At 44.5% G+C, this 26,783-nt stretch overlaps 2 protein-coding genes across 2 annotated transcripts in view; one reads left to right on the top strand and one right to left on the bottom strand.

The window, feature by feature from the left end:
- The first annotated feature begins 260 nt into the window (after positions 1 to 260).
- Positions 261 to 3,142, top strand: FAM25A (family with sequence similarity 25 member A). Its single transcript, XM_004765798.3, has 3 exons — positions 261 to 416; positions 1,736 to 1,798; positions 2,951 to 3,142. The coding sequence occupies exons 1-3, from the start codon at positions 344 to 346 to the stop codon at positions 3,082 to 3,084; spliced, it is 270 nt and encodes an 89-aa protein (XP_004765855.1). The 5' UTR covers positions 261 to 343; the 3' UTR covers positions 3,085 to 3,142.
- A 7,385-nt stretch (positions 3,143 to 10,527) lies between these two features.
- The window catches only part of GLUD1 (glutamate dehydrogenase 1), a 37,113-nt gene continuing 20,857 nt past the window's right edge, over positions 10,528 to 26,783 (bottom strand). Inside the window, exons 5-13 of the mRNA XM_004765799.2 lie at positions 26,412 to 26,506; positions 21,326 to 21,505; positions 20,472 to 20,609; positions 20,125 to 20,262; positions 19,438 to 19,518; positions 18,480 to 18,603; positions 17,345 to 17,436; positions 12,814 to 12,876; positions 10,528 to 11,943 (exon numbers count right to left, since the gene is read on the bottom strand). Of these exons, the coding sequence (XP_004765856.2) occupies positions 11,824 to 11,943; positions 12,814 to 12,876; positions 17,345 to 17,436; positions 18,480 to 18,603; positions 19,438 to 19,518; positions 20,125 to 20,262; positions 20,472 to 20,609; positions 21,326 to 21,505; positions 26,412 to 26,506 (1,031 nt within the window). The 3' untranslated portion in view covers positions 10,528 to 11,823. The remainder of the gene's footprint in view (positions 11,944 to 12,813; positions 12,877 to 17,344; positions 17,437 to 18,479; positions 18,604 to 19,437; positions 19,519 to 20,124; positions 20,263 to 20,471; positions 20,610 to 21,325; positions 21,506 to 26,411; positions 26,507 to 26,783) is intronic.

Raw genomic sequence — 26,783 nt, 5'->3', positions numbered from 1 at the left:
CCAGTTGCCTCTCATCCCGCAAACAAGTCAGGCCTCCTGCTTTGGGGGAGGGACATGACCCAGAGCTGACTTCTCTGTCCAGTCCCTGACCCTCACAGGGTCCCAGAATACAGGGTGTAGGGGTCTCATACTGCCAGAGGGGCAAGGTTGCCCTCACAGCACTGGGGTGGCCCCACCCAGCCTCCTCCTCCTGCCGCCGCCTACGCTGACTAACCAGCTGATCTCCTACTTGGCTTAGGCGGGGGCCCCGTGCTCCAGAGCCCAGGCAGGCATCAGGGGCATCTATAAAAGGACGCAGGGCCAGGCCCTAGCATCCTGCTTGCTTGCCACCTGTCATCTCACGATGCTGGGAGGTCTGGGGAAACTTGCTGCTGAGGGCCTGGCCCACCGCACTGAGAAAGCCACTGAGGAAGCTGGTAAGAAGCCCGAGGCTCCTTTGACTGGGGCCCTTCTCCTAGGGCTGGGAGGGTTGGGGCCTGTTGAAAGCGGATCCCAGTAGATTGAAGGTAGGCCTTGGCCCCTCGACAACCCTGGCCAGTCAGCCCCACAAGGACAGAATGGAAGTGATGGGTATGGAAGCTAAGGAGGGCAGCTTGGGTGGAGTCATGAGGGGTCTAGTACCCCAAACAGTCCTCTCCGGGTCAGACCCGTTTCTGGAGTCTGTGACTGAGGGCAGAAGGGACTCCAGCTCAGGGGACATGGGGAGAGCCCTGGTGCTTGGGTGAGCTTTGGGTAGCTAGAATCTGTCCGTCTGGAAACCTGGGAGCCCTTCTGTATCAAAAACAGCCTATTTTGAATATCCTCTATAGAAAAAGGAAAAATGGATTTTTATTTTTACCATCAATTTAAAGCTTCAAGCATTTCTTCACTAAGAAACCACCAAGTCTGATTCTGTTCAATGTCAGCCCCTAGGGTTTATCCAAAGGACATTTTGAATTTCTTCCAAGTCCCCAGAAACCCTTTCTTGTACGCGGACTCCCACAGTTGTATGCAGGAGATGAGTCTGGGTCCCAGTGGGCATTTTGTGAAACACAGCCCCGTGTCCGAGTTGGCCGCTGTGGTTCCTCCTGGCTGGCTGCGGCAGACACGTCTGTCTTTCATCGGTTAAGCTGCAGCTGGCCTTCCCTGCCCAGTCACACCTGCCACTGGCTCTGAGCTTAGTCCCACCCCTAGTCCGCAGGTGAGGGAACCAAGCAGCACACAGTGGAGGTAGAATCAGAATCAGTTCTTCTGACTCCCAAATCTTGCTGTTCTAGCCACTGCCCCCCAAACATCAGACAACTCCTAGGCGGTCAGAGAGTTCTTTCCTGCTGGAGGAATTGCTCTGGGGCCTTGGTTTTGCTGTAGATAGTTTTGGGATTTGGCCTCCTGCTGCAGCTTCCATTGGGCTGAGGCAGGCCAGCAGCGCGCCCGAAGGTGCCCTCATCTGGGAGACAGGCTCCACCTTGGCCCCAGGCCCCCAGCTGGCAGGAGGGCCTGCTCTTCTGCATTCCAGGCCTTGCCAGGCTGGCCAGGGGCCATGGAGAGCCCCATGCCTTTGTCTGGCTCACCTCAGCTTGTGTCCCAGCAGCCAGGACCCATGGGTGTCTTTGAAGCAAGCCCGCTGGGGCTCCTTCCTATGGGCTGCCTCGTCCTGCCTGCGGTGATGTCCAGGATATCCAGAGCGGTCTGGGCACCATGTTGAGAAGAAGCTGGCTTGTACTGTGTTTTCACTGTGAGCTTCTCCTCTTTGCAGTTCATGCCGTGGAGGGGGTGGTCAAGGAGGTGGTGGAACACGCCAAAGAAGCTGGAGAGAAAGGTACGGCTGGGGCTGGAACCAGGGAAGGAGAGAAGCGAGGTGCTGGGGGCAGTCGTTCTTTACCTAAGCAGGTCAAACCCTGACCTTGATGATGCATCCTTTCAGGCAGTATGCAATTACCAACACTCATCTGAGACCACAGACTGTACTTTGCTAAAGCAAGATCTATCCAGACAGTTCTTTCTGGGGCATGTTAAGACAGTGTCACAAACGACTATGTGGCAGCAGGCTTGGACAAAAACCATTTCAGACATAAAATTCTCTATTTATATAAATATAAATTTACAGAAGTGTGTGTGTGTGTGTGTGTGTGTGTGTGTGCGCTATAGTACAGTGATGTAAAAATAGCTCCTTCCTGGGCGCCTGGGTGGCTCAGTGGGTTGGGCCTCTGCCTTCGGCTCAGGTTATGATCTCAGGGTCCTGGGATCGAGGCCCGCATCGGGCTCTCTGCTCGGCGGGGAGCCTGCTTCCCTCCCTCTCTCTCTGCCTGCCTCTCTGTCTACTTGTGATCTCTCTCTGTCAAATAAATAAATAAAATCTTTAAAAAAAAAAATAGCTCCTTCCTTACAACAAAAGAGATTCTAGAGGGATCAAGGGCTCTGTATTAAATACGTGAAATTGTTAAATTGTTAGAAGAGAAGGTAATCTGGATTATCTGGGAAAGGATAAATTGGATAATCTGGGAAAGGAGAGGATTGTTTTAACTATGACAGAAAACCTAACAGCCATAAAAGAAATATTAGGTAAATCTGACAATACAAGATTTCTAAATTTTCCATAAAAAAAAAAAAATGGGATGAGCTAAAAGAAAAACCACACACTGAAGAAAAACATTTGTAAATAGAAACGAACTGATATAAAAATGACCAGAAGACAGAAGCAGGCAGCTGACAGAGAAATGAGGTCTGAGTAGGCAGTGCGCCCTTAAGGGGAGCAAATGCTGTCTTGCTCTGGACTGCAGAAACCCAAGTTGTGGGGGGAAATAAAACCACACTTGAATGCATTCCTCTGTGAGCCCCGATGCCCTCTGTCCCGTTGGGGCTCCTCCAGGGCACAATCTAGTAAGAACCACATCCCACAGGCCACTCCAGCCCTACCAGCTGGAAATGTTTACTTAGCTCACCGGACATTATTCCTCTTTCTTCCTGACAGCCATTGCCGATGCCTTAAAGAAGGCCCAAGATACAGGGGACAAGGTGGTGAAGGAAGTTACTGAGACGGTGACTAACACAGTCACAAATGCTGTCACCCATGCAGCGGAAGGCCTGGGCAAACTGGGACAGTGAGCACATCCACCTCCAGGGGACTCTTCCTGAATCTCAATAAAAAGCTGTGAAATGTGTACACCGAGCCCTGGATTTTTTCCTGTTTGGATGGAAACCCTGCCCGTGTCCCCAGTGGCCACTCTGCAGGGGCAGGGGACCCGCATGTTGGCAGCTTCTGGGGGTCAGTAGGACCCCATGGTTAATCAGTTGTGCTGCCCTCACATTACGATTTCTCACATCAGCAAGGAGCTCTGGAAGAATCGTTAGTGTCTGTGCAACATTTCAAAAATGGTTATTTTCCTAGACACTATATATAGCTTTCAGACACCTCTATGCTTCCAGGACATCCCAAGGGAGGGACATAATTCAACTCACATGTTCTTTGGGTTTTCCTTGAAGTGTTCTTATAGGTCTCAAGGAAGATCGCAGACCAACCTGATGGAGAGTGTAGCTAGGCAGCTCAGACTGTTTGAGATGCTTCACATTCTGAAAGAGACTTTAGAGAAGCATTTGAGCTGGACAGACAGTCATAGAATCAGGTCAAGTAGTAACTGAGTCCACTGCTTACTGGCCGTGGAAGCCACTGTTGGATCTTTCCCCAGAGACCCTTTCATGCCCAATTGATAGCAGTGGCCAAGAATGCCTGGCCTCCTCCCCTTCCTGCCATGAGGGGTCAGCACCATAAAGTTAAACCTATGTGGAAGCAGCATTTAGCTTAACATTTTGGATTTTAAAAAAGGAAATGATTTGTAAAGAAGAGGCATTGCTTATTTATCTTGCCGGAAATTACTTATTCTTCGCAGAAATGAGAAGAAAAGATGTTTAAGGAGCATGTCAGTTGGTCACCACATGTCTGGCTTTTTTAAAGTGGCTTCACAAATCTTGAACAGCCCAGGAATATCCAATGTCCTGGCTTGGAACACTTGCCATTGTCCAGCTAGATCTGGACTCTACTTCTTGGTTTTGTTCCTGAAGACTTTTGAATTCCCACAGTCTAAATCCTAGCTCAAAAAAGTGAGAGCATTGTGGGCAGCAGAATAAACTGGACAACAATTTCTCTTGCCAAGCCTTGATGCTTCTGGTGTACACAGGTACACACAGATGCCTAGAGGGCGGACACACAGGTGCATCATGGCATGTCTGTAATAGCAGGAGGTGGAAACACCCTAGCATGCCAGGCAGAAGTCAGGCAAATTTTGCTCTGCTTAGTAGGGTTGATGCCTAATTTAGATTTGACACCTCTTACTTCTCATGTATTGTAAGCCATATCCCAACTTGAAAAAAATGGGACCTTGTCTAGAGGGCCACCAACAGGAACTGGTTAACAACTGTTGCATATATATTTATACATATGTATATATGTATACATATACATGTACATATATATATATGCAACAGTTGTTAACCAGTTCCTGTTGGAACTGGTTACATATATATGTAACTGGTACATATATATGTACATATGTACACATATATGCAACAGTTGTTAACCAGTTCCGTTGGTGCATATATATATATATATATATATATGCAACAATTATATATATATTCCATGTATATATGTGGAATGTCCAGAAAAATGAGGAACATGTAATATACTGTATGGGATTATGTCCACATAAATTACAAATTATGGAAAATATGTTTGTAGGAGTTCATTTAAGTAAAGTAAACTCAAACTTGTGGAAGAAGAGGAAAAAACTGGTAGCATGTATCTAGCAGACATATTAATACTGTTCCTCTCTGTATCCATGGGAATATGAGATACTTATAATACTTATTTGTCAGAGACAGAGAGAGCACAAGCAAAGGCAGCGGCAGATAGAGCAGGCAGGGGGAGAGAAGCAGACTCCTCACTTAGCAAGCGATCCAATATGGGACTCGATCCCTGGACCCTGGGATTATGACCTGAGCCGAAGGCAGACACTCAACAGACTGAGCCACCCAGGCATCTTAAGATATCTTCATTTTCTCCATAACACAGTTCCATGATGCTTGAATTTAAGAGCAAACCAACACAGACAGATTTTTTAATGTTGTTGAGGGCACATATTAGCTTATTCAAGATCATTTGCTGGTTAAGTGCTACTCAATGTTTATTGGCTTTCAAACCTTGTTATTACTACTTGGTAACAAGGTAAGTGAGAACAGAGCATTTAGAAACTTTTACAAAAATCTGATATTGCCAGGACCTCCATCTGCTGCGTGACCAGCAGATGATGCTTGTTGAATAGGGTAGAGACCAGCTCTGGGTTGTTGAACTTGCATGGCAAGTTGTATGTGAACTAGTCACATGAAGGAGGACCACATACCCCGATGTATTAGATTAGCAAACAAAATAAAATTAGTCCTTTGCCACGGAGAGCTGGAGAAGCACTGCCCATGGTTCCTTAAGTTCACCTAGCAGTGTGCTGTTCTAGAATAAGAACTTCTCCCACTTTCTCTTTACTGTCTGTTATGCAATGAGTGGTATGACATCAGCCTCAGACAAGCTCTAAATGTGTTAGAAAAAGCAATAGGTGGTGATGTCCAAGCAATAGGCAGAGCAGGGACTTCCAAAAATTTCCTCGTCCATAAAAGTAATGAGAAAACTGGCAAAAATATGATCAGAATAAAATTTTTTTTTTCCAGAATTCTTAACCAAAGGCTTACAGCAATCCAGGGAGCACTTATGTAAAACAAATTAAAAACAAATAAACAAAGTCTTCTTAAGCATGGCAAGCTCTGTGATGTTTTTAACTTACCCTATTCTGTCTCCCACCCCCCCCAACCCCCACCTTCTCCAGTTCCATGAAAACCAACAGCCTAGCGGTTACTGGAAAGAGCTTAAGAAGCTCCATTTCCAGAAAAATGTGCTTATTTCACTTGACTGGTGGTTCCAGTAAGACCTCATTGCAAGGCTGCCTTTATTTTTCTCTACTAGGAGCTCCCCCAATGTAAATAGCTTTTCCCCTGGGGTTGTTTGTCATAAAACAATTAGAGGCAATTAAAAAAAAAGATTTCATTTATTTGTCAGGGAGAGAGAGGGGGGGCATGAGTGCACAAGCAGGGGGAGCAGTAGGCAGAGGGAGTAGCAGGCTCCATGCTGAGCAGAGAGCCCAATGCAAGACTTGATCCCAGGATGCTAGGATCATGACCTGAGCTCAAAGCAGACACCCAACCCACTGAGCCACCCAGGCCTCCCTAGAGGCAATTTTTTTAAGCTGGTGGCCTCACTGGATAACAGTTTGGGAAATCAATAGGCTAAACAAAGCAAAGAGCTTTAAAGGAAAAACTGGGGAATGAAATGTTCATAGGGACTTCAAAAATTCCAGTACATTTCCGGGAATCTAGAAGGCCATGCACATGTGTAGGGCTGTGCATGCGCTCATTAAAGACTGGAAAAGGCTCGAAGCTCTCACCTCTAAACAACCTTGAGGCTCTGTGTGAGGAGGAAGTGAAAACCAAAGCAGAAATATAATCTGCCCAGCTGAGTTTTGAAGGTAAGGCCCAACCTGCACAGAGTTCCTTGGCAACGATGGGAGACCTACTGATTCTGGATAAATCTCTGTCCAGTCATCAGCTAACGATTAAGCTACCTGAAGAGAAACTTCAATGGCAAAACACAACAAAGAAAAGAGACTGTAGAATTATTTCAGAAAAGCCACTACACAAACACTTAGGAACAAAAAACAAGGTATCTGGGAGGAGGGGTGTGGAATCTGATTTCAGAGTTGCCACATTATTCACTATGTGTAGTTTTCAGAAAAAGAATATTATGCAAGGAAAGACACTGTGACTCATTTAAGGGGGGGGGAGGAAACTGTGCCTAAGTAAGCCCAAATATTGGACTAATCAGAGATTTTATTTTTTTCCCCAAAGAATTAAAATCAATTATTCTAAACATGTTCAAAGAGCTAAAGGAAACCACATCTACAGAATTAAAGTATATGATCAATACCAAATAGAGAGTACACATGGACAGAAATTATAGAAAGGCATGAAATAGTTATTCTAGAATTCAAAGTACAACTGAAATAAAACAATCAGATGTGAACAGGCTCATGAAAGAATCTGTGAATTTGAAGATATGTCAGATGAGATGATCGAACCTGAGGAAAAGAAAGCCAAACAAATGAAGAAAAATAAAGAGGATCAGAGACACATGCATCACTGTGCACCATGGGGGTACCAGTCAGAGAGGAGAGAAAGAGGCAGGAAAAGTATTTGAGTAAATACTGATTGAAAACAAATTTGATGAAAATCCAAGCTCAACGAACTCCAAGTAGGAAGACCCAATTAGATGCGTACCAGGTATATCCTAATCAAACTGTTTGAATTAAGACAAAGAATCCTGAAACAGAAAAAGAAGGCATCACATAAAAGGAAGGTTCAATGAGATTAAGAGGTAACTTCTCATCAGAAACCGCAGAAGCCAGAGGCAGGAGGATCACCTACTCAAAGTGTTGAGAGAGACAGTCAGCCAGGAGTTCTAATTATTAAGCAACCACAGCATTTTCACCCCATGCAGGCAGTCTACTTAACCCATAGGACCACGGCTCATGCCACTGACTCTGTTGTCACCAGGGGAGACCTGGTGGCCCTAGGCCTTGATCTGTCCCACCAGCATCATGACCTGCTGTGGGGCTGTCGAGATCCAAATACCACCAGGCTCCTGCAACTCCCTGATTGCTGTCGTCTATGCTAGCCCTCTGCAGGGGAGACTTCCCAGTGCAAGGTGCGCTCTGGGCAGCACCCATCTTCACTCCACTCACAGGATACTTGCTGTGAGCAGGTTTCATCAGAAACTTTGGCCACCTTGCAACAAGACTCCCTGGATGTTTCTGGGGGTTCAACTCTAAGTTAGTGGGTTTTAATTCATTTATTTTTAATTGAGGTGAAATTTACATAATATACAATTAACCATTTTCAAGTGTATCATGCAGTTGCATTTATATATTCACAATGTTGCAAACCATCACTTAAGTTTTAAAACTTTGTTATCACCTTGGGGCGCCTGTGTGGCTCAGTCAGTTGAGCATCTGACTCTTGGTTTTGGCTTGGGTTGTGATCTTGCGATTGTTGGACTGAGCCCCGTGATCAGCTCTGTGCTCAGTGGCAAGTCTGCTTGGGATTCTTTCACCTCTCCCTCTTCCTCTCCCCCAAATTGTGTGTGTGCACTGATAGCTAACTCTTAAACCAACCAACCAAGCACAAAAACTGTCTCAGAGGGGTGCCTGGGTGGCTCGGTGGGTTAAAGCCTCTGCCTTAGGCTCAGGTCAAGATCCAGGGTCCTGGGATCAAGCCCCACATCAGGCTCTCTGCTCAGCAGGGAGCCTGCTTCCTCCCCTCTCTCTCTGCCTGCTTCCTTGCCTACTTGTGATCTCTGTCAAATAAATAAAAAACAAAACAAAAAACCCAAAAAGCTGTCTCAGAAAAACACCCCATACTCCTAAGCAGCCATTCCTCACTCTCCCAGCTCCTGGTAACCATGAATCTGCTTTCTATATCTGTGAATGCCTATTCTGGGTACAGAGTATAGAAGGATCATATAGTATGTTGACTTTCTGCGTCTGACTTCCTTAGCATGTTTTCAAGGTTCATCTAAGTTGTGGTGTGTTATCACCACTCCTCTCCTTTTAATGGCTGAATAATATCCCACTGCATGTACATACCACTTTGTTTTTCATCAGTTATGTTGGGAAGTGTGAGTCTTTGTACATGTTTTTATCACACTCAGAAGTTCTCGGGATGCCTGGGTGGCTCAGTCAGTTGAGCATCTGTGTTCATTTGGCAACATGAATGCGTTTCTGATTGTCGTATCTGAGGTGCCACTGGCATCTAATGGAGGCCAGGGATGTTGTTAAACATCCTACAAAGCACAGGGTAGTCCCCCAAACAAGGAACTACCCAGCCCCAATTATCAACAGCATGGAGATTAAGAAACTGCCTAAACCACTGTGTAAGCTTTGAACATCAATACAAAGGAGCCAATAAAAGTAATTTGTGGAAAAAAAATCCCAACACTCATATTACAAAGCAAAAAAGGCTTTCACAGGGGTCTCTGTCCAAGGCCCATAGATGCAGCTCTCTTCCTCTGCCATGGCTGGACTGTCTGAACATATAGCATGGCCAAGAAGTCTACCAGGGAGGTTTAGGGAATAATGAATTTACTTAAAGCTACTAAGTTAATAAGCTAAGGTTTTTGTATAAAAAGGTCTATCACCAATCCTAGTAATTTGAGTTACCAGAAGCACCGTTAAGGAAAGAAAATAAAGAAAAAATTGCCTCCCAAACGGAAAACCAAGCTTTTCCGTCTCACTTCCCTGAACTCTTCCTGTTGGATAATTAGAACACATTTTCGTGTAGGGCTTCACCCGGCAAGTGCGAAGTATTCTTCGCATGTCACCTGAGCCACCTGTGGCTATTTCAGAAGCTATTAATTTTAGAGCATTATATGTAATTTTAAAAAATTATGAGTAGTAAATAAACTAGAAAATTTCAGTGAAGCTGAAAGACTAACTTACCAGGATTTTCAAACTCAAACCCCTGGAAACCAAAGTTGACACCAGCACTCTATACAGCTAGCAAGCATGATTCAGGTTTCCTAACATTAGTATCTGCAACCAACATCAACATCTACCTAATCTTTAAATAACCACTACAAAGGGGCACCTGGGTGGCTCAGTTAGTTGAGTGTCTGTCTTTGGCTTGGGTCATGATCCCAGGATCCTGCGACTGAACCCCACATTGGGCTCTCCACTCAGTGGGGAGTCTGATTCTCCTCACTCTCCCTCTGTGCTCGCTCTCTCTTGAATAAAAATAAACAAACAAAAAACCACGTACTAATAGTCCCAATGTTGTTAAGACAAAGGCCACCATGAAGACTTACCATCCCCTTTTCACACCTGGTAGGACTGCAAGTAGACAGAGCAGCCTGGGAAGGGGTGCCTGTGTGCCTGGTGTCAGGGGGCTTCTTTACCTACTGCCTGACTTGATGCTCAGAACCGCAGGTGTTCTACACAGAACTGGGACAACAAAACAGACAGTCCAGCTGGAAGCTGAGCTCCAGATTTGGCAGCTAAGTGAGTGACTGGTGGAGTCAGGTCTAGGATCTAATTCTGCCAACCATGGTTAGTATTCTGCCTTAAGGTGTTATAAGCTGTTATAAGCTGTTATAAGCTCAATTATTAGAAACAAATCCCTGATCACTGAAAAGTTCCTTCATTAAAAAAGGCACTAAAAATTACCTGGGTATATCAGCTTTGAGTACCAGAACCTCCTCCCCAAGAATAGCCATTGATACCGCTTAACAGAATGAAACACAAAAGAATTCGAGAATCTTAAATCTGGGCGGCTCATAATATATAGTGGAAAGAAATGTTATACAGGTGGTTCCAAAAATTTCAGAAACCCAACTTAGTTTAATTATATACAGGAAGTTACTCTTAAATATGAAAACACAGAAACACAGGAAGCATAAGCTTTGGAAAAGGTAGACTTTTAATAACTGCTTTTATCACCAGGTTAAGTCATGCAGTTACAAAGTAGTTAGAAATTTCTGAAAGGATATTGTGTTTAAAAAAAAAAAAAAAAAGCTCATTCTTACATAAATAATATCTAGTACTCCATTGGGACACTACTGTTCAAAAGGCCCTGGCGAAATAACTCCCAAACAAAACACTCAACCCAAGGTGGTTTCCAGCCTAGTGGTAATGACGTTATGCACAGAATCCAGTCCTCTCAAAGAGGACACCAAGTCAGGCCGAGTCGGGCTCATTGGCAGGGCTCGGAGCCGCCAGCTAGACTCCAAAGTGGGAGCCCAAGTGTTTTTTTTCTGGGACACTGTACTCGAATTATTGTTCAATTAGACAACACAGTAGATCTTCAAAAGAGAACAATTAATTAACATGATAAGGAGGTTACTGCACTCTTTGGACTATGTGTCATAATTGCAGTTAGTAAATTCTGACAGTCTTAACAAAAATAGCCTCCACCATTTGCAGGTATGAAGATAACTTAATTCTCCATCAGACTTTTCATTTTTTGCTGGACAATACATGATTGATAAGCTATAAATGATACTGTTTTATATTATAAAAATACTAGCTTTTTTTTTCATTTATTACGTTTATAGGCATTCACTGCTTGAGTCAAGGTTAGGCTTGGTAAGTGATTAAAGGCAGTTTTATTACAGCAGCATGTACTTATTTTATTCTAAGAGAATAAAATGCATAAAGAGAAACAGCTTTTATTTTTGTCGCAATCTGTAAAACTGAGTTATTTTGCTGATGTAAAATACCAGTAACTCACTTGAGGACCATGCCACCTTCTGAAAATGCCCCACACCCGTGGCTCAGAGGCGGCCAAGTTCCAGGATGTGCCAGACTCGTCCAGAGCTGAAGCAGCAAGCAACTGGCTGCTCTTGGCTAACAGGTGTGTTCCTGGCCCCAGCTCTGACCGTACTGGCAGTAGCCGCAGAGCACAGCAGCACAGACAGACGGGAGAGACCTTCATTTAACAGCCAAATACCTATATGGCTCTCTGGCCTAGGGAATTCCTACTTCCATATTCATCAGCTTACATATGATCCCCTAACCTTAATTTCTTTTTTCTCGAAGGGGCTGATTTCAACTGACTTGTTGAGAATGATGTCCATTTATCTAGTAAGTCGAGAGAGAGAGAGACAGAGAGAGAGATTTCTGTGGTTATATGTAAACTTGTGAAGGGTCTGCAGATGAAGAGGGGAAGAGGGCAGTGAAGAGGTCAGCCACACTCTGTCTATGTGAAGGTCACACCAGCTTCATTGTACACCTTGAAGACTTTCTCAATGGCGTTGACGTAGGCAGCCGTTCTCAGATCCAAACCCAGATTGTACTTCATGGCCGTGCGCATGATTTGCTGGAAGGCCAGAAAAAACACAGTGAGGACAACCCTGACCCCAGCAGCTGGGCCATGGCCATGAACACAGAAGGAGCAAATGGGCCCCGGGAGGTGAACCCACCCCCATGTCCATGCGGGACTCTGGCCACTGAACCCCACTGGGAAGGACGAACTCTCCACAGACTAATACATGTTACCAATTAGGTGGCACTGAGCAGTTGCTCTCAAATATGAACCGTCTCTCTGTCCCGTCAGACATCCTGTTAGCTGGACTGAGCTCACTGTCACACTTGGTGATGATTCTACAGAACTAAGAATGGGGTGGTGCTGAAAACGTTCTGGCCTGAGCGGGGATGGCTACGTAGTCTTGGGAAGATAAAGTTGAAGACTGTGTACTTTAAAAGGGTGAACTTATGGCATGTCCATGATATCACATTAAAAAAAACATTAACAGCAAGCACCACCTTTAATGTCTGCTTATGCGATTTCAACTTAAAGCCAGGTGGAAAGAATCTAAACTCAAGAAGAAATCAGGAAAACTGGACTCAAATTGTGTTTAAGGTACTGAAATAAGGACCAAATGGTCAAAAATCCTTTTTCTTACAGCCAATTCCCTCGTGAGGTGGTTCCCTGCCGACCCAACAGAGTGGTGTTACAGACACCACAATTCACTCCCACCTAACCTGCTGTTACCGATTTCCCAGAGCCTGGTGAACCTACTGTAGACAGTGGAAACACTGCCCCATCAGGTGAGCCTGAAAAAGTCAGCCCTCTGCTACACGTTCCTGAAGAACATGTGACCAGACCGCACAGTCCGGCCGCCCGGAGGCCACGGCCGAGCGGGGCTCCGTGCAGGAGCAGACTCGCCGAGAGCACCTGCACACGTACCCTGGCAGAGCGCTCCATGGTGTATGCCAAGCCAGAGTGCACGATGTCCTTCTCGGAGGCGCCCTGGGCAGAAAAAGAAGAGCAGTTTAACACCACCACACACAGACACGCTTCATTCATAACCACACAGAGGATTCTTCAATCAATATACAGCCAGAGAGAACTGTGTAGTCTTTTGGTAAAGACCTATTTAATTCCTATGTGTATCTTTTAAAAAAATTTTCTGTAAGGTATCTAAATAGCTATTTAAATAGTTGTGTGTGGGTTTTTTTGTTTGTTTGTTTTGTTTTTGTTTTTTAAAGATTTTGTTTATTTATTTCAGAGAGAAAGCATGAGAAAGAGTGCAGGCAGTGGGGTAGAGGGAGAGGGAGAAGCATTCTCCCCGACAAGCAGGGAGCTCGATGCGGGACTCGATCCCAGGACGCTGGGATCATGACCTGAGCCGAAGGCAGAGGCTTAAACCACTGAGCCACCCAAGCACCCTTAAATAGTTGTGTTTTAATCACAGCTTTGGTTTTCATTATATTTGACAAGCAAGTAACTCATGAAGTAAGATGGTAGAACAATGCACACAGAAGAGCTTGCAGCAGGAAGACATGGGGCGAGTAGCAAGTCCAGCACGAGTCGCCCCTCTGAGAGCAGACGGACCACAGCAGCACGTTACACCGTCTACTTCATGGCTCACCTCTGTTCTGCAGCTAACAGGGACACTGTAAGGGGCCCAGAGAGGAGTCTGGCCGCCTCCAACAGCAGCTCTGTGGAAGGATCCTGGCTACGTACTCAGCAGTGCTACCAATGTGGAAAGCTGAACAGAGCTCAGCAGCTCCTCATTATCCCCTCATTCCACTGAAGAGTGCGCCAACGACCAGAGAAGTTGGCCATGGTTACAAACAGCCATTTTTAGAGCTGGGGGTAACCCAGGGCCTTCGATCACCAAGTCAGCTCATCTTCCCATGCCAACTACTTCCTTAAGTCGATTTGTTTCAAAAGACTCCTCTATCTAGTTTCTAGATGCTTTCTACAATTTTAGGACAATTAATGATCGCCCCCTTTCTAATATGTCCTATCCAGCTGTCAAATACCGATCTGGCTATGCCAGATGAAAACTTAAAAACTGGGTGGCCAACCACAGGGGTCTATGCTGACCTTCGTCTCGTCAGCATTCTTGTCCCTTCAGAAGGTGTGTATCTGTAAAATCTGCATCAACTGAGAAACATCTGGGTCAAACTTTGTTCCGTCCTATCAACTTAGGAAGAAGGAAAAAACAACTCTCCTTCCCAAGTGGGATTACTGCTCTTTCTCACTCACTCATTCCCTCGTGAAACATTCATGGAGCAGCTACTACGTACCAGGCACTCTTCTAGGCACTGGGGGCAGAGCAGAAAACAAAATAATGAAAATTCTCTGTTCTCGCGGCGTTGATATTCTGGTGGAGGGAGTCCGCCTATTTGTGGACTTAAAACCAGAACTGAGGGAGATCACTAAAATTCTGAATTCAGACACTGAAGTGCTCCAGGGCCTGAGGCCTGCCACCACGAAGAGCAGGGAGAGGCAATGAGGACGGCAGAGGGCAAACGCGCAGGAGCGGATGGGGAAGCAGGAAGACGCCAGTGAGGGTGCAGGGGCTCGGAAGCCAAGAGGAGAAACTATTTCAGGGGGAATGATCACCTAGACAACAGGTGCTGATGAGCGAAGGAAGAGAGGGACAGAAAATCGACCACGGGTGTGGCAGTGCCTGATGCCACAGGTCATCTGGTCAAGAACAGTTTTGGAGGAGTGGTGAGCGTCAGCGCACGGAGGCAGTACACACAACTCTCAAGGATGTCTGGTATGAGCGAAATAAAAACGGCAAGAACCAAGTTTGGAAGAGGAACTGGGACTGAGATTGAATTTTTTTAAAAAAAAAAAAATTGACTGCATTAAGCACACTGTCAGGAATGACTGCCGATGCGGAAGAGAAGGGAAGGCAGCGCATTTTTGGTGGGTGAAAACAGGCCACTGGGCTTAGATGGAGGTACCCAGAGTCACTCTGGAACCAGAAGAGAGGCGACAAGGTGCAGGCGCCAAGCGCCGGAAGTCTCCTCTGTGGACAGATCCTGGGTTACGTGCTGGAATGCAGGGGAGAAGAGAATGAGAAGGTGGAATAGGGAGAGGCAGGACAACTGCCAGGCAGCGCCAGCTGTAGACTTGAGGTTCGGGTCAGGATGAAGCAGTGGGCAGGGCCTCCAGCCCACAGGGGACAGGTGTGGAGGGAGCAGACTCGGGTTTCATCAGGGTTCAGGTGTTAGCAAGGGGGTATGCTGAGGCAAAACAAGATGAAGGCATGACTTAATGATGCAGTGTGGAGTTTTTAAGTCAGACAACAAGAGGACTGAGTGGAGGTGGGAGTGGGTAGGGGTGATGGTCAATGATGGTCAATGATGAAAGTCCTGGCAGGGCCCGAGCTTGGCTGGGGAGGGGGGAGTGGGAGGGAAGGGGCTGGAATAAAAACCGTTTTTTAAACTAATACCACAAGACTCCTATAATAATAATAATAAGTCAGTAAGAGATAACTATAATAAGTCAGTAAGAGATGAGAAATAGCAATTCAGTTCAACATCTGAAGCACTGAAAGCATTTGGAAATTCTAAGCCCAACACACTGGGCAAAGATTATTTAAAAAAGGATAATGGGGTGCCTGGGTGGCTCAGTGAAGCTTCTGCCTTCAGTTCAGGTCATGATCTCAGGGTCCTGGGATCAAGCCCCGGCTCGGGTTCTCTGCTCAGCAGGGAGTCTGCTTCCCCCTCTCTCTCTGCCTACTTGTGATTTCTCTGTCAAATAAGTAAGTCAATCTTAAAAATAAAATAAAATAAAATTTAAAAGGATAAAAAGCAAGTCATCATGGCGGTCTTCCTAACTGGCTGTCCTCCTCCCGTAGTCCCTTTCGAGGTTTCAGTACTAGGACACAGGTGGCCACAGGGAGGGGCAGGAAGCCCATCTAAGGGCAGTTAAGCAAGTCCTGGCAGTGCAGGGACACGTGTGATGAAGGACGTGTGCAATTCCCGCATGCAGGGGGATCTTCAGGGCTGGGGTACTCAGGCAGGGAGCGGGTCAGGGCACTGCAGGTAGAGGGACCAGAACTCAGACACAGCTCTGGGAAAGGTGAAGTCTCATTTAGGGCAATGGTTAATACCCAGAGTGGCAAAGCACCTTCTATTCTTCAAAAGAAAACCCTAACTTTCCTTCCATGTTGTAATCTCACCTTGCATTACTTTCTATGACTAAATATTTCATATAAAGACATATTTTATAACTTGGCCATTTCCCAGCCATGTGCATGTAGACGGTTAAATCAAACCTAATTTAAAAACCTGACTGCAAACACTGTTCCACAGACATCACCACATGTGGCATCATTCCTCTCCTTTAGAATGATTTTCTCAGGATCAACCAGGTAAATTCCCAGAGGGGATATTATGACGGTACCCATGGGCAGGAAAACTGTCATAGGTCTTGAGCTTTTCCGGAGAGCTGCACCAATCTGCCTCATCATCAAAATAAAGGTACACTGGGTAGCTCAGTGGGTTAAAGCTTCTGCCTTCGGCTCAGGTCATGATCCTGCGGTCCTGGGATCGAGCCGCATATTGGGCTGTCTGCTCAGCCGGGAGCCTGCTTCCCTCTGTCTCTCTTCCCCCTCCCTCTGTGCCTACTTGTGATCTCTCTCTCTCTCTCAAATAAATAAATAAATAAAATCTTAAAAAAAAAAAAAAAAAGTACACTCTTTCCCCACAGACACAGTGAATGTAAGAATGTAGGATCCATGGATGGTTTTTGCTAGTTTAATACATTAAAGAAAACTTATTTTAATTTGTATTTAACAGCGAGAATGAGCATTTCTTTTTTCCTATGACTTTGGTTTTCATGTCTCTGCCCTTTACCAGGGACGATGTTCTTTGTGACGTGTGTGCGCTCTTACTCTGTCCCGTCAACAGCGAATACACTCAGATCTACCTTTTCTACCTGCTTCCTTTCACGCTTGTTCATGTCCACATAGCAATTTCAATTCTTCGTATAGCTCAATTTCATGTTTACTTTTATTTAGTTTGTTTTGTGTAAAGCTTTTTTAAGTTTTTCAAGACCAGAAGAGCCGTTAATATTTATTTTAAACTATAATTCTTGGGCGCCTGGGTGGCTCAGTGGGTTAAAGCCTCTGCCTGTGGCTCAGGTCATGATCCCAGGGTCCTAGGATCGAGCCCCGCATCAGGCTCTCTGTTCGGCAGGGAGCCTGCTTCCCCTCTCCTCCTTCTCTGCCTGCCTCTCTGCCTACTTGTGATCTCTGTCAAGTAAATAAATAAAAAATCTTTAAAACAAAACAAAAAAAAACTGCAATTCTTACTCCGTGTTTAGCATGTGAGGAGAGAGGACTGTACAAAGCACACACAGATTGTCATTACTGCCATGCTGCCGACCACCCTCACCCCGATCCCTCTGCCTGGGTCTACAGAAGAGCGGACTGTGTGTGGAGAGTGTGGACCTGTCACAGCACACTCACCGATATCCTGTCTTGGAACTCGGCTGTAGGTACAATGGGAATAGTTCCACCATGCTTTCCAAATTTTCTTTCCAAGCTCTCTTGAACAGACACTGCAGAAAGCCAAGAGGTGAAGTTAAAATACTGCTTAGTAGAAAAAGAAAAAGAAGAAGAAGAAGAAGAAGAAGAAGAAGAAGAAGAAGAAGAACCAGAAGTAGTTTCAAACTATATTCACAACCCAGAAACTACTAGAGTTTAGAAGCCTTGGGGGATCCTGTGTGGCTCAGTTCGTTAAGCATCTGCCTTTGGATCAGGTCATGATCCCAGGATCTTAGGAAAGAGCCCACACTGGGTTCCCTGCTCAGCAGGGAGCCTGCATCTCCCTCTCCCTCTGCCCTCCCTCTATCCCTCTATTTGTTCCCCACTCTTTCTCCCCAATAAATAAATAAAATCTTAAAAAAAAAAAAAAAGACTTCAACACTAATGCCATAAATGGGTTAATCACTTAGAACTCTGCCAGATTCCTATGAATGTGAATTTAGGTCAGTGCTCTGTTTCCATAACACCCATTACCAGGGTTTTTCCTTGGCTCTGTTAAAAAGAAAACGCTGAGGGAAAAAGAAACGGAAATGGATGGAACACTTCACCCAGATTCTCAGAGTAGGCTGAGTGAAGCTCAGTCGGAGGTCTTGGTCTTACTTCAGCTGGATGAAATGAGACCGTTAACTCTGGAGCCTACTCTAGTCAAAGAAAAACTGCATTCTCATCAGAAGACTCCAAAATTCTTGACACTAGAAAGGCCTTAACTAAGAGCAACCAGAGGTCAAAATGAGTGAGTATCAACAGGAGTTCCTGGTTTATTAAAAGGAAACTCTTTCTACTTACTAACTTGTAGATTATGTTAGGGGAACATTATAGCATAGAATAAACATCTGGACAGAAATTTATTTGAGAGAGTTAGTTAAGTTGACTACCCATAAAAAATCATGTATTTTTGGTCCTAAGACTCATGAGACAATAATATAATTTCCTATTCTGAGATTAAGTTCTCTGGGATTACAAAAAGGAAATTAGTCCTTTTTAAGTATAAGCTTTTTTCAGCCTTTTAGCAGGCCCCAAGGATGATTTCTGAACAAGGAATGGCATGAAAACTCACTCAGCAAGTGGTAGTTAGAATCCCTTTCATATTTGAAGGTCAAACGGCCATAGCTGACATGATTTAGATTCTTCAGCCACTCAAAGTAAGACACTGTCACTCCTCCAGCATTCAAGTAGAGATCCTATACAGAGAAATACAGGGAAGACACCAAAGAAATGAGCAGATGATGGCTTCAAAATGTTTTCAGTGGACATCAGGACTCCATTTTAGTATTAAGCAAATTAAGCCTTAAACTTCCCAAATATACCTTAGATTATATCAGGAATTTCACACTTAAATTTAACAAACATCCTTTCTAATTCACTAGAAGTTTATCAAACAAGCATTTGATTAGCTTTGGTTAGAGCATGTTCTCCACCAACCACTGGATTGCCCAAAGGGTGCCTCACCAGAAAGATCAGCATTCCTTCTCCTACTATCTAAGGGCAGTCTTATTTCAGCTAACCTGAATTTCTTAAGTGCTTTTGACAAAAGTTTAAATGCATCACCAATCCACATTCACTTCCTCTTGCAAATAATCTTCCGGTATAGACCCCAAGCTCACACACTGATAACCTAAGCACATATTCTTTCTATGAGCTTTCTGAGTAGAGCAGCAAGGGACATTTGAAATGCACAAGGTTAGAAATTATAGAAAAGCTTAGAGTTCAAGTTAGAATTCATATTTCTAGCACAATATACGTTTTTTTATAAACTGGATTCTTAAGCAGGCTAATACATACAAGAAAGAGCCTGAAGTTGGAAGAAAATGTTCAGGTCAAAGTGGAAACTGACAGGTCTTTTTTACTACACTAACCAACCAGGCTTCTACTTTATTTTCTTTAAAGCGAAATAAAGATAAAAAATTCAGTATAGTTTGGGAAATTAAGGATGACCCTTTTCCCTCCCCAGTTCATCGCAGAAGAGAGTTAGGATTCCAAGTGCATATAAAACCCGGCAAAAATGGATGACTTACGGGAATCACCATAATGTTCCTCTCCAGGAAGATCTTATCAGCCTCTGGAGTTGTCGGCCCATTGGCACCCTCAGCAATAATCTGCGAGAGAGTCAGGACATACAGAAATGCCAGCAACATTATCGACTCCCTTCACCAGGTCTGCAAGGGGTGTGTGTGTGGGCAGAACTCCAGTTTAAATTTAATTAATAAGAGTTATTTTGTTCTTGGGGCGCCTGGGTGGCTCAGTGGCTGGGCGACTGCCTTCGGCTTGGGTCATGATCCTGGAGTCCTGGGATCGAGTCCCACATCGGACTCCCTGCCACGGCAGGGAGTCTGCTTCTCCCGCTGACTTCTCTCCTCTCATGCTCTCTCAAATAGTTAAATAAAATCATTAAAAAAAAAAAAGTTATTTTGTTCTATAAATAAAGTATATAAAGTATATAAAACTATTTTTCACCTATTTCCTTAACTGCTTTTTGGAACTTTGGTTTAAGAGGAAACCCATGTCCATGGTGATGGACAGCTGCACAGCTCTGTGTATATACAAAGCCATTAAATTTTACTTGGGTGAATTGTATGGTATGTGAATTATATATAGCCCAATAAAGCAGTTAAAAAAAAAAAGGAGGAAAGCCAGTTAAGAGCTTTTCTGTGAGCCTCAGGTTCATTCCACACTGTAAGGTTCCAGTTCCACCAAGCTCTCACCTTGGCTTTGACTCGGGGTGCATTGGACTTGGTCAGCTGCTTCTCACTGGCAGCAGGGATCAGGATGTCACAGTCGGCTTCCAAGATGCTCCCTTCGTAGGGCTTTGCCTTGGGGAAGCCCAGGATTGATCCATGTTGCTGCAATTGGTTGAGGAGTCAGAATTAATGGCGTGTGCACCATGGTTTCAGTGCTTATGATTAACGCCGATGATATGAAGACACACCTAACTGAGAGCTCTTTGGGTTACATTTTAAAAAGTAAATAATGGAAATAGATTTTAATAGGGCTTATTTCAACTTTACAATACTCAGGGTAGCCAGACTGTTCAGATGTTAGATTAACATACCAATTTGAAGTCTTCCAGTTCCTTTGGGTCAATACCATCTGGATTCCATATGCTCCCGTCAGACTCACCAACACCCACACATTTAGCACCAAAACGATGTAAGTATCTCATAGAGTGTAGGCCCACATTACCAAATCCCTATAAAGAACAATTACACATGACACAAAAACCAAGGTTTTAATACAGATGGTAAGAATCGTATTTTGACCAAGACACATTCTCTTTGTTTAGAGTCATTCTTGAAACCCTTTTGCCACAAGAAACAAATGTACTAGATGGCTTCTCTTCAGCAATCAGTTTCTCTTTAAGAATGTGGAGCCCCATGCTCTGTTATCTGTGAGAGTGAGTCCTGAAGAAGTTCAGGTGGGTACAGCCTTGTTGGCTTGTAAAGAAATGGCCGTAGTGTCAGTCACACCCCAAGTTCTCAGTCCCTGATGACCAGACAGACGTCTTATGGTTGTAAAAATACTAAAGTCACTAACTGGGAGGAATACAAATTCTATTCTAAAGTAGCATTCAACTTAAGTTAGATTGCACTCAGTAAAATAACCAAATACCAAGCAAATTTTTCCTGAAAATTAAAATCTGGATCATTGTGCAAGCCTTTCCCCTTCTGAAAACAATTTCAATTTAAATATTGACCAAAAGAAGTTGGTGATAGTTTCATATGTATCTGTAAGACACTAAACGTGGTTCTAGTCACATGAATCATCAAGTGCATATTACTCTGGAAACATCTACTCTAACACTTAAGAGATTCAATAGAATGACCTTTTAAAAACTGCAAATCTAAAAACACTGAAAAACTTACTTTATGCCTATCAGTTATTCTTTAAGAGAACAGACATTTTTACCTGAACAACAAATGTTTTATCTCCAAACCCTGGTGTCATTCCTAAAATACTCATGTAAGAAGCTTCGTTGATGAAATTTTCAATCCCATGGAAGACTCCTCGGCCAGTAGCAGAGATCCGCCCGTGGATCCCGCCCTGACTGATAGGCTTACCAGTAACACAGGCATGGGCATTAATATCCTGCAAGAAAAAGTCAGAACTTCACATTTTTGTTTAACTAATTTACTCATGAGGACCATATGTGTGCTTACGAGTACAATTCCACCAATAGGGGTAAGTCGCATTTTTTCAGATTTCTGTTCCTAAAAAATATAGAATAAAACAGACCGTATTTTCATGGGGCTCCTTAACTCAGTCAGTTAAGCGGCTGCCTTTGACTCAGGTCATGATCTCAGGGTCCTGGGATCAATCCCCCCATCACGTTCCCTGCTCAGTGAGGAGTCTGTTTCTCCCTCTGCCTATGTCCCTCCCCCAGGTTGTGTTCTCTCTCTCTCTTTCAAATAAATAGACAAAAATCTTAAAATAAACAAACAAACAAACAAACACACAAATAAATAAATAAATAGACTAGGGGCACCTGGGTGGCTTGTGGGTTAAGCCTCTACCTTCAGTTCAGGTCATGATCTCAGGGTCCTAGGACGGAGCCCCACATTGGGCTTTCTGCTCAGCAGGGAGCCTGCCTCCCCCACCTCTCTCTGCCTACTTGAGATCTCTCTCTTTCTCTGTCAAATAAATAAATAAAATCTAAAAAAAAAAAAAAAAAAAAAAGACCATATTTTCCAATGGGAGAAACAAAGTTTTTAGGAACTTAACATTATTGTACAAATAACAGTATCACAAAAGCAGAGATAGTTCTGCTTAAAACTATTATTCCTTCAAAAGTATTTAAGCCCTATTAAGTTGGATATACATCTTACATGTCTCTTAAAACTACCACATCATGGAGCGCCTGGGTGGCTCAGTTGTTGGTTGGACGGCCTTCAGCTCAGGTCATGATCCTGGCTGGAGTCCCAGGATCGAGTCCCGCATCGGGCTCCCAGCTCCATGGGGAGTCTGCTTCTCCCTCTGACCTTCTCGCTCACATTCTCTCTCACTCTCTCTCTCTCAAATAAATAAATAAAATCTTAAACAAACAAACAAACAAAAACTACCATGTCACCAAAATAGAAAGAGCCTAAACAGGAGGCGGCATTATGGTAGTCCGGGTTAGATGGGAAGACTCAATGTTGTAAAGATACTCTTCCACCAAACTAATTCAGAAATTCAATAAAATGCCACTTTAAAAGTTAATATTCAGTTTTACCTACAAGTGGATTAACAAAAGTAGTCAAGAAATTTAAAAAAAAAAAAAAAGATAAAATAACTAAGGGATTTGTAGGGCATTCTGGAATGCCTACCAAATAAAAATACCCACTAACTCAAAGATTCTACTTCTTGGAATTCAAGTTTTTGTGTATTTAGTGTATCATTTGAATTAGGAAAAACAAAAAGGTGCACGGGGGCCAGAGAGGCTGTGGCTTACAGGTGGGTGGAGGCCCTCTGGGAGGAAGGGAGAGTGAGTCTTCACCACCCGCCCTCCCTTGCTCTGAACTGAAAGAGCATTATTATTCAGAAACAACTATCATTAGGAAGAAACAAAAGGCTGGGGAGAGCTTTCGGAGAGCTTTCCTTCCAAGGTGTATCCACCAGAACAGTTCTGTAGGAACCAGAACAGTGCAGAACCCAGACTTGATCACTGGGACGGGAAAACTACACGGTCCTATTATATACAGGAAATCAACATAAAAAAGGAAGCGTTTTAAATTCGTGGATAAAGTACGGACTATTTAATAAACTTGTGGCGCAAACTGCTACCCACGGAAAGCAGGATGGAATGCTTCACCTCACCCTATAGTCCCTACCCCCAAACAGAGGTAACTGGGTGAGATAAGAAGCAACCTGGTCTTTATCTGTATTTTTTAAGCTATTTTTACAGAGATAAGTTAGAACCATATTGACTCTGAATTGCCAACAAAAAGAAGAGCTAAAAAAATCAAAGAAAGCAGTCCAGTAAAGTAATTTACAGAAATTAATAGTTTTCCCACAGTTCCCTTCATGAATAATTAACACCATGAACACAGAATTAGGAACCTAGTGCCAAATGCTTTTACATAGTGCAAATGCAAATGCTGGAGCCTCGGGCAAGCCCCAGTGAGGTCGGCCCAGGGCCAGCCACCCAGCTCCCAGCACACCTCATTGTCCCCGCAGCCTGGCGACAGCACAACCTCCCTCCAGGACCTGCACTTCTGGGCAGGATTAGACCAAAGTTGAGGCGTGTTTAGCTTTATATCTGGAAATTAAGTAAGACAGACAGTGGCTCCTTACCTTAGGCCCTGATTTTGGATTTCCTATCACTTTAAGAAAAAAGAAGTCTTTTCCAAGGTTTAGCTGGCAGTGCCTCACAACTTTCTTTTGTGGTCACCACTGGGGATAAGCTATGAATAATGAATACACCGCTTACTACTTCACACCAAGTAGACCAAGTCTACTGTCTTGCTTAAAGGAAACCAGAGACTATCCAGAGCTCATTTAGTATCAAAAGGTGACATGGAAAAAGCAGCATTGTGGGAAACGGCAGTTAAAACCAAAATTCTCTGAAGCGTCTCATAATGCTCTTGTTTTATTTCAGGGAATTTATGCAGTTTACCTGATATAGTATTTATTATATACCTGATATAATATTTATTGTTTTGTGTATTTTACTAAGGAGGGGGTACTATTCTAAGTGCATTATATTACTATTTAATTAATCCTCATTAGCTATTACTACTGTCATCTTACAAGACAGAGGCACAGTGAGCTCAAGGTACCTACCACAGGTCACAGAGCTGGCGTGTGAGGGAGCCAGTTCCAAATCCAGCTCACGCCCCCAACCACAAGACTGCACCACATCAGGACCTCAGAGCAGTGTGTGAGTTCTGCACTGTCTGCTGCAGCCCCCTTACTTCCCCGGGGAGAACAGTTCTCCTCTTCTCCAAGTCTCATCTTTCCACTAGGGCCTCCCCCTACCTTTTAAAAAAAGGTTTTATTTATTTACTTGAGAGAGAAAGAATCTCAAGCAGACTTGGCATTGGGCCTAGAGTGTGATGTGGGGCTTGATCTTAAGACCCTGAGATCATGGCCTGAGCTGAAACCAACAGTCAGATGCTTCAGTGAATGTGCCACCCAGGCGCCCCTCCTCTAGGGGGCCTTTAAAGGAAAATTCATGAGGCCTTTATTCCCTTGGACGACTCTGCTAACTCTTCTGTTATCGTTCTCGTACTGTCTCTTGCATGGCTGAATCTGGGGCCCGCAGTCAACTTGCCAATATCATCAACAACAATAACCTTTCTCTTTGGGCAACAGCCACCTTTCACGTTCCCGCTCTGCTGTCCAGCGCCATTTTTCTCAGTGAAGTCTACTCTTCATGCCCTATTTCCTTCCTTGCAGCCCGGCTCCAATCAAACTAGAGGCTCTAGTTGTTGCTAAACTTGTCTCTTAGCAGAACCCCCCGGCCCCCCGCCCTGACATCACCATGCGGAGCTCAGTGCTTCCCGTTCTGCAACTGATTGCCTTCCCTCTAAATCACTCTTCCATTTGGCCATTTCTCTCCAGCTCCAGGGGAGGCCAGTTTCCCTTCCCTTTGGGACTCCTGTATGGTCTCCTGCCCCCAACAATCCCATTCTGTGCTGCACACAGAGTCAAGTTCAAAATGCCGCCTGCCTGCTTTTAGTTAGCACCCTACCAGCTTCCCTCTGTTTTCAGGACAAAGACCAAAGTCTTTGCTGTCACTCAGAAGTGATGATGTGGTCCGACACTCCCCAACTGGCCTCTTAGGCTCTACTCTCCCGCTTTCCACGCTGGCTATCACAGTCTTCCCTCAATCTCAAGTTCACCTCTTCTGAACTCCAGAATTTAAACCAGTGGTTTCTTCTGCCTCCAACATTCGCACCCCCACCCCTTCTCCAGTGGATCCTATTTGTCATTCCGAGTGCAGACCGGAAGCTTACTCCTTCACGGAGGCCTTTTCTGATCTACCTGGGAAGGCCTGGCCAGGCCCTGTGACGCCTTGTCCCAGCATCAGAAATCCCTCTGCTCCCATTTATTCCAAATGCACTGAATACTTTGCTTGTTTGGCATGTATATATTTTTAAGTTTTCAGGGAAAACTTTTCAGTTCCCTTTCTCTTCCTGCTCCTTGCATGGTTTTCAAGGTTCCATACGTTTCAAGAACGCAAAGTAGCTTTCCTTCTTGTGTTCTGTATTAGCAGCACCACTTCTGCTCAGTCCTCCAGACTCAAGTCCTCCTGGTTCTCTTCCTTGGTAACAGGCCCCCACTTCAGGGCGGGGTCTATCGTACACCTGCGCTTCTCCCCAGCCCCCACAGCCCCTGGGCTCCAGTGCAGCCTAACACCACCAGCTCAGTCTCCCTTAAAAAGAGTCAGCCCCAGAGCCTCCCCTCTGACTAGCCAACAAAACAAAAAACTAGGGCTTGAGTATTTTTGTCTTGGTTCAATTACTTCTTCACTCTTCTATTATGCTTCAAAATAAGCCTCATCTCCAGATAACCTGAGCTCTACTGTTTCTCTTCCTACCCCCGATGCTCCCCCCAACAATGTCCGTGTTTAAATCCTACCCATTTTCCAGGTCTAGCCCGGATACCTCATCCAGGAAGCCTTCTTTCAGAGAAGTAAACGCATCCTTGTATTATCCCATCTCCTGACCTTCTATGGGTTTATGTGTCCAAATTCCTCTTTAAATGAAAGCTCTGAGGGAAATCAGAAATGAATGCTTATTTCCCTTCTAGCGTCTTATACCATGTCCTGCCCTGCCTAGTAGGTGATTGTTTCTGAGGTCCCATCCCCAGCTTTCAGGACAGGGCAGCATGTAAATGAAAGCCCAGTCCATGTTCACTACATTTATGGTTTATGGCAAGAGAGCTAGAAGTAAAAGAATATCCAAATCAAGATACAACTGAAGGGGAGAAAAGCCCAGTGAATTCTCTCCATCCACACACCATCAGCTTGTTACTTCTTACAGATAGCCAGTGGGGCCCTCAGGGTACTCACATAGTGCCCTATGGTGCTGGCGTAGGTGTCCGCAATCCAGGACATCTCCCGCTCACCCGTGCTCATGTCTGGGGCAGGCACATCAATGCCAGGACCTGGGGGCACAAGGAAAAGGCACTGTACCAGCTTTTAAGGTCCACTCATCTCAAACACACCGATCCTTGTAATTTTCTACCATAACAAGGCTACCATGGTTAGAAAACTTGAGGTTTCATCTGGGTAACTACTTGAAGCCATAGAAATACTCATTAAACATCTCACTACAAAACTTATACACATGCAATGTTACATGGCAATTTCTCCATCTGGTGTTTCCTTGCTCTCTTTGGAAGTTAGCTCTGCGTGAGACACATAAGCCACTCTGCTGGACTT

The sequence above is a fragment of the Mustela putorius genome, unplaced genomic scaffold (genome assembly GCF_011764305.1).
Source record: "Mustela putorius furo isolate JIRA1106 unplaced genomic scaffold, ASM1176430v1.1 tig00003909_pilon_pilon_pilon, whole genome shotgun sequence".
NCBI classification, from domain to species: domain Eukaryota; kingdom Metazoa; phylum Chordata; class Mammalia; order Carnivora; family Mustelidae; genus Mustela; species Mustela putorius.
The sequence above is the reverse complement of the archived record's forward strand: the minus strand, read 5'-3'. Positions and strand labels throughout refer to the sequence as shown.

What these genes read in the sequence shown, in the direction of transcription:
- FAM25A (XM_004765798.3), top strand. Translation starts at nt 344, where the DNA reads ATGCTGGGAGGTCTGGGGAAACTTGCTGCTGAGGGCCTGGCCCACCGC. An exon ending in GAAAGCCACTGAGGAAGCTG is followed by an intron (nt 417 to 1,735) that starts GTAAGAAGCCCG and finishes TCCTCTTTGCAG; the next exon opens with TTCATGCCGTGGAGGGGGTG. An exon ending in CAAAGAAGCTGGAGAGAAAG is followed by an intron (nt 1,799 to 2,950) that starts GTACGGCTGGGG and finishes TCTTCCTGACAG; the next exon opens with CCATTGCCGATGCCTTAAAG.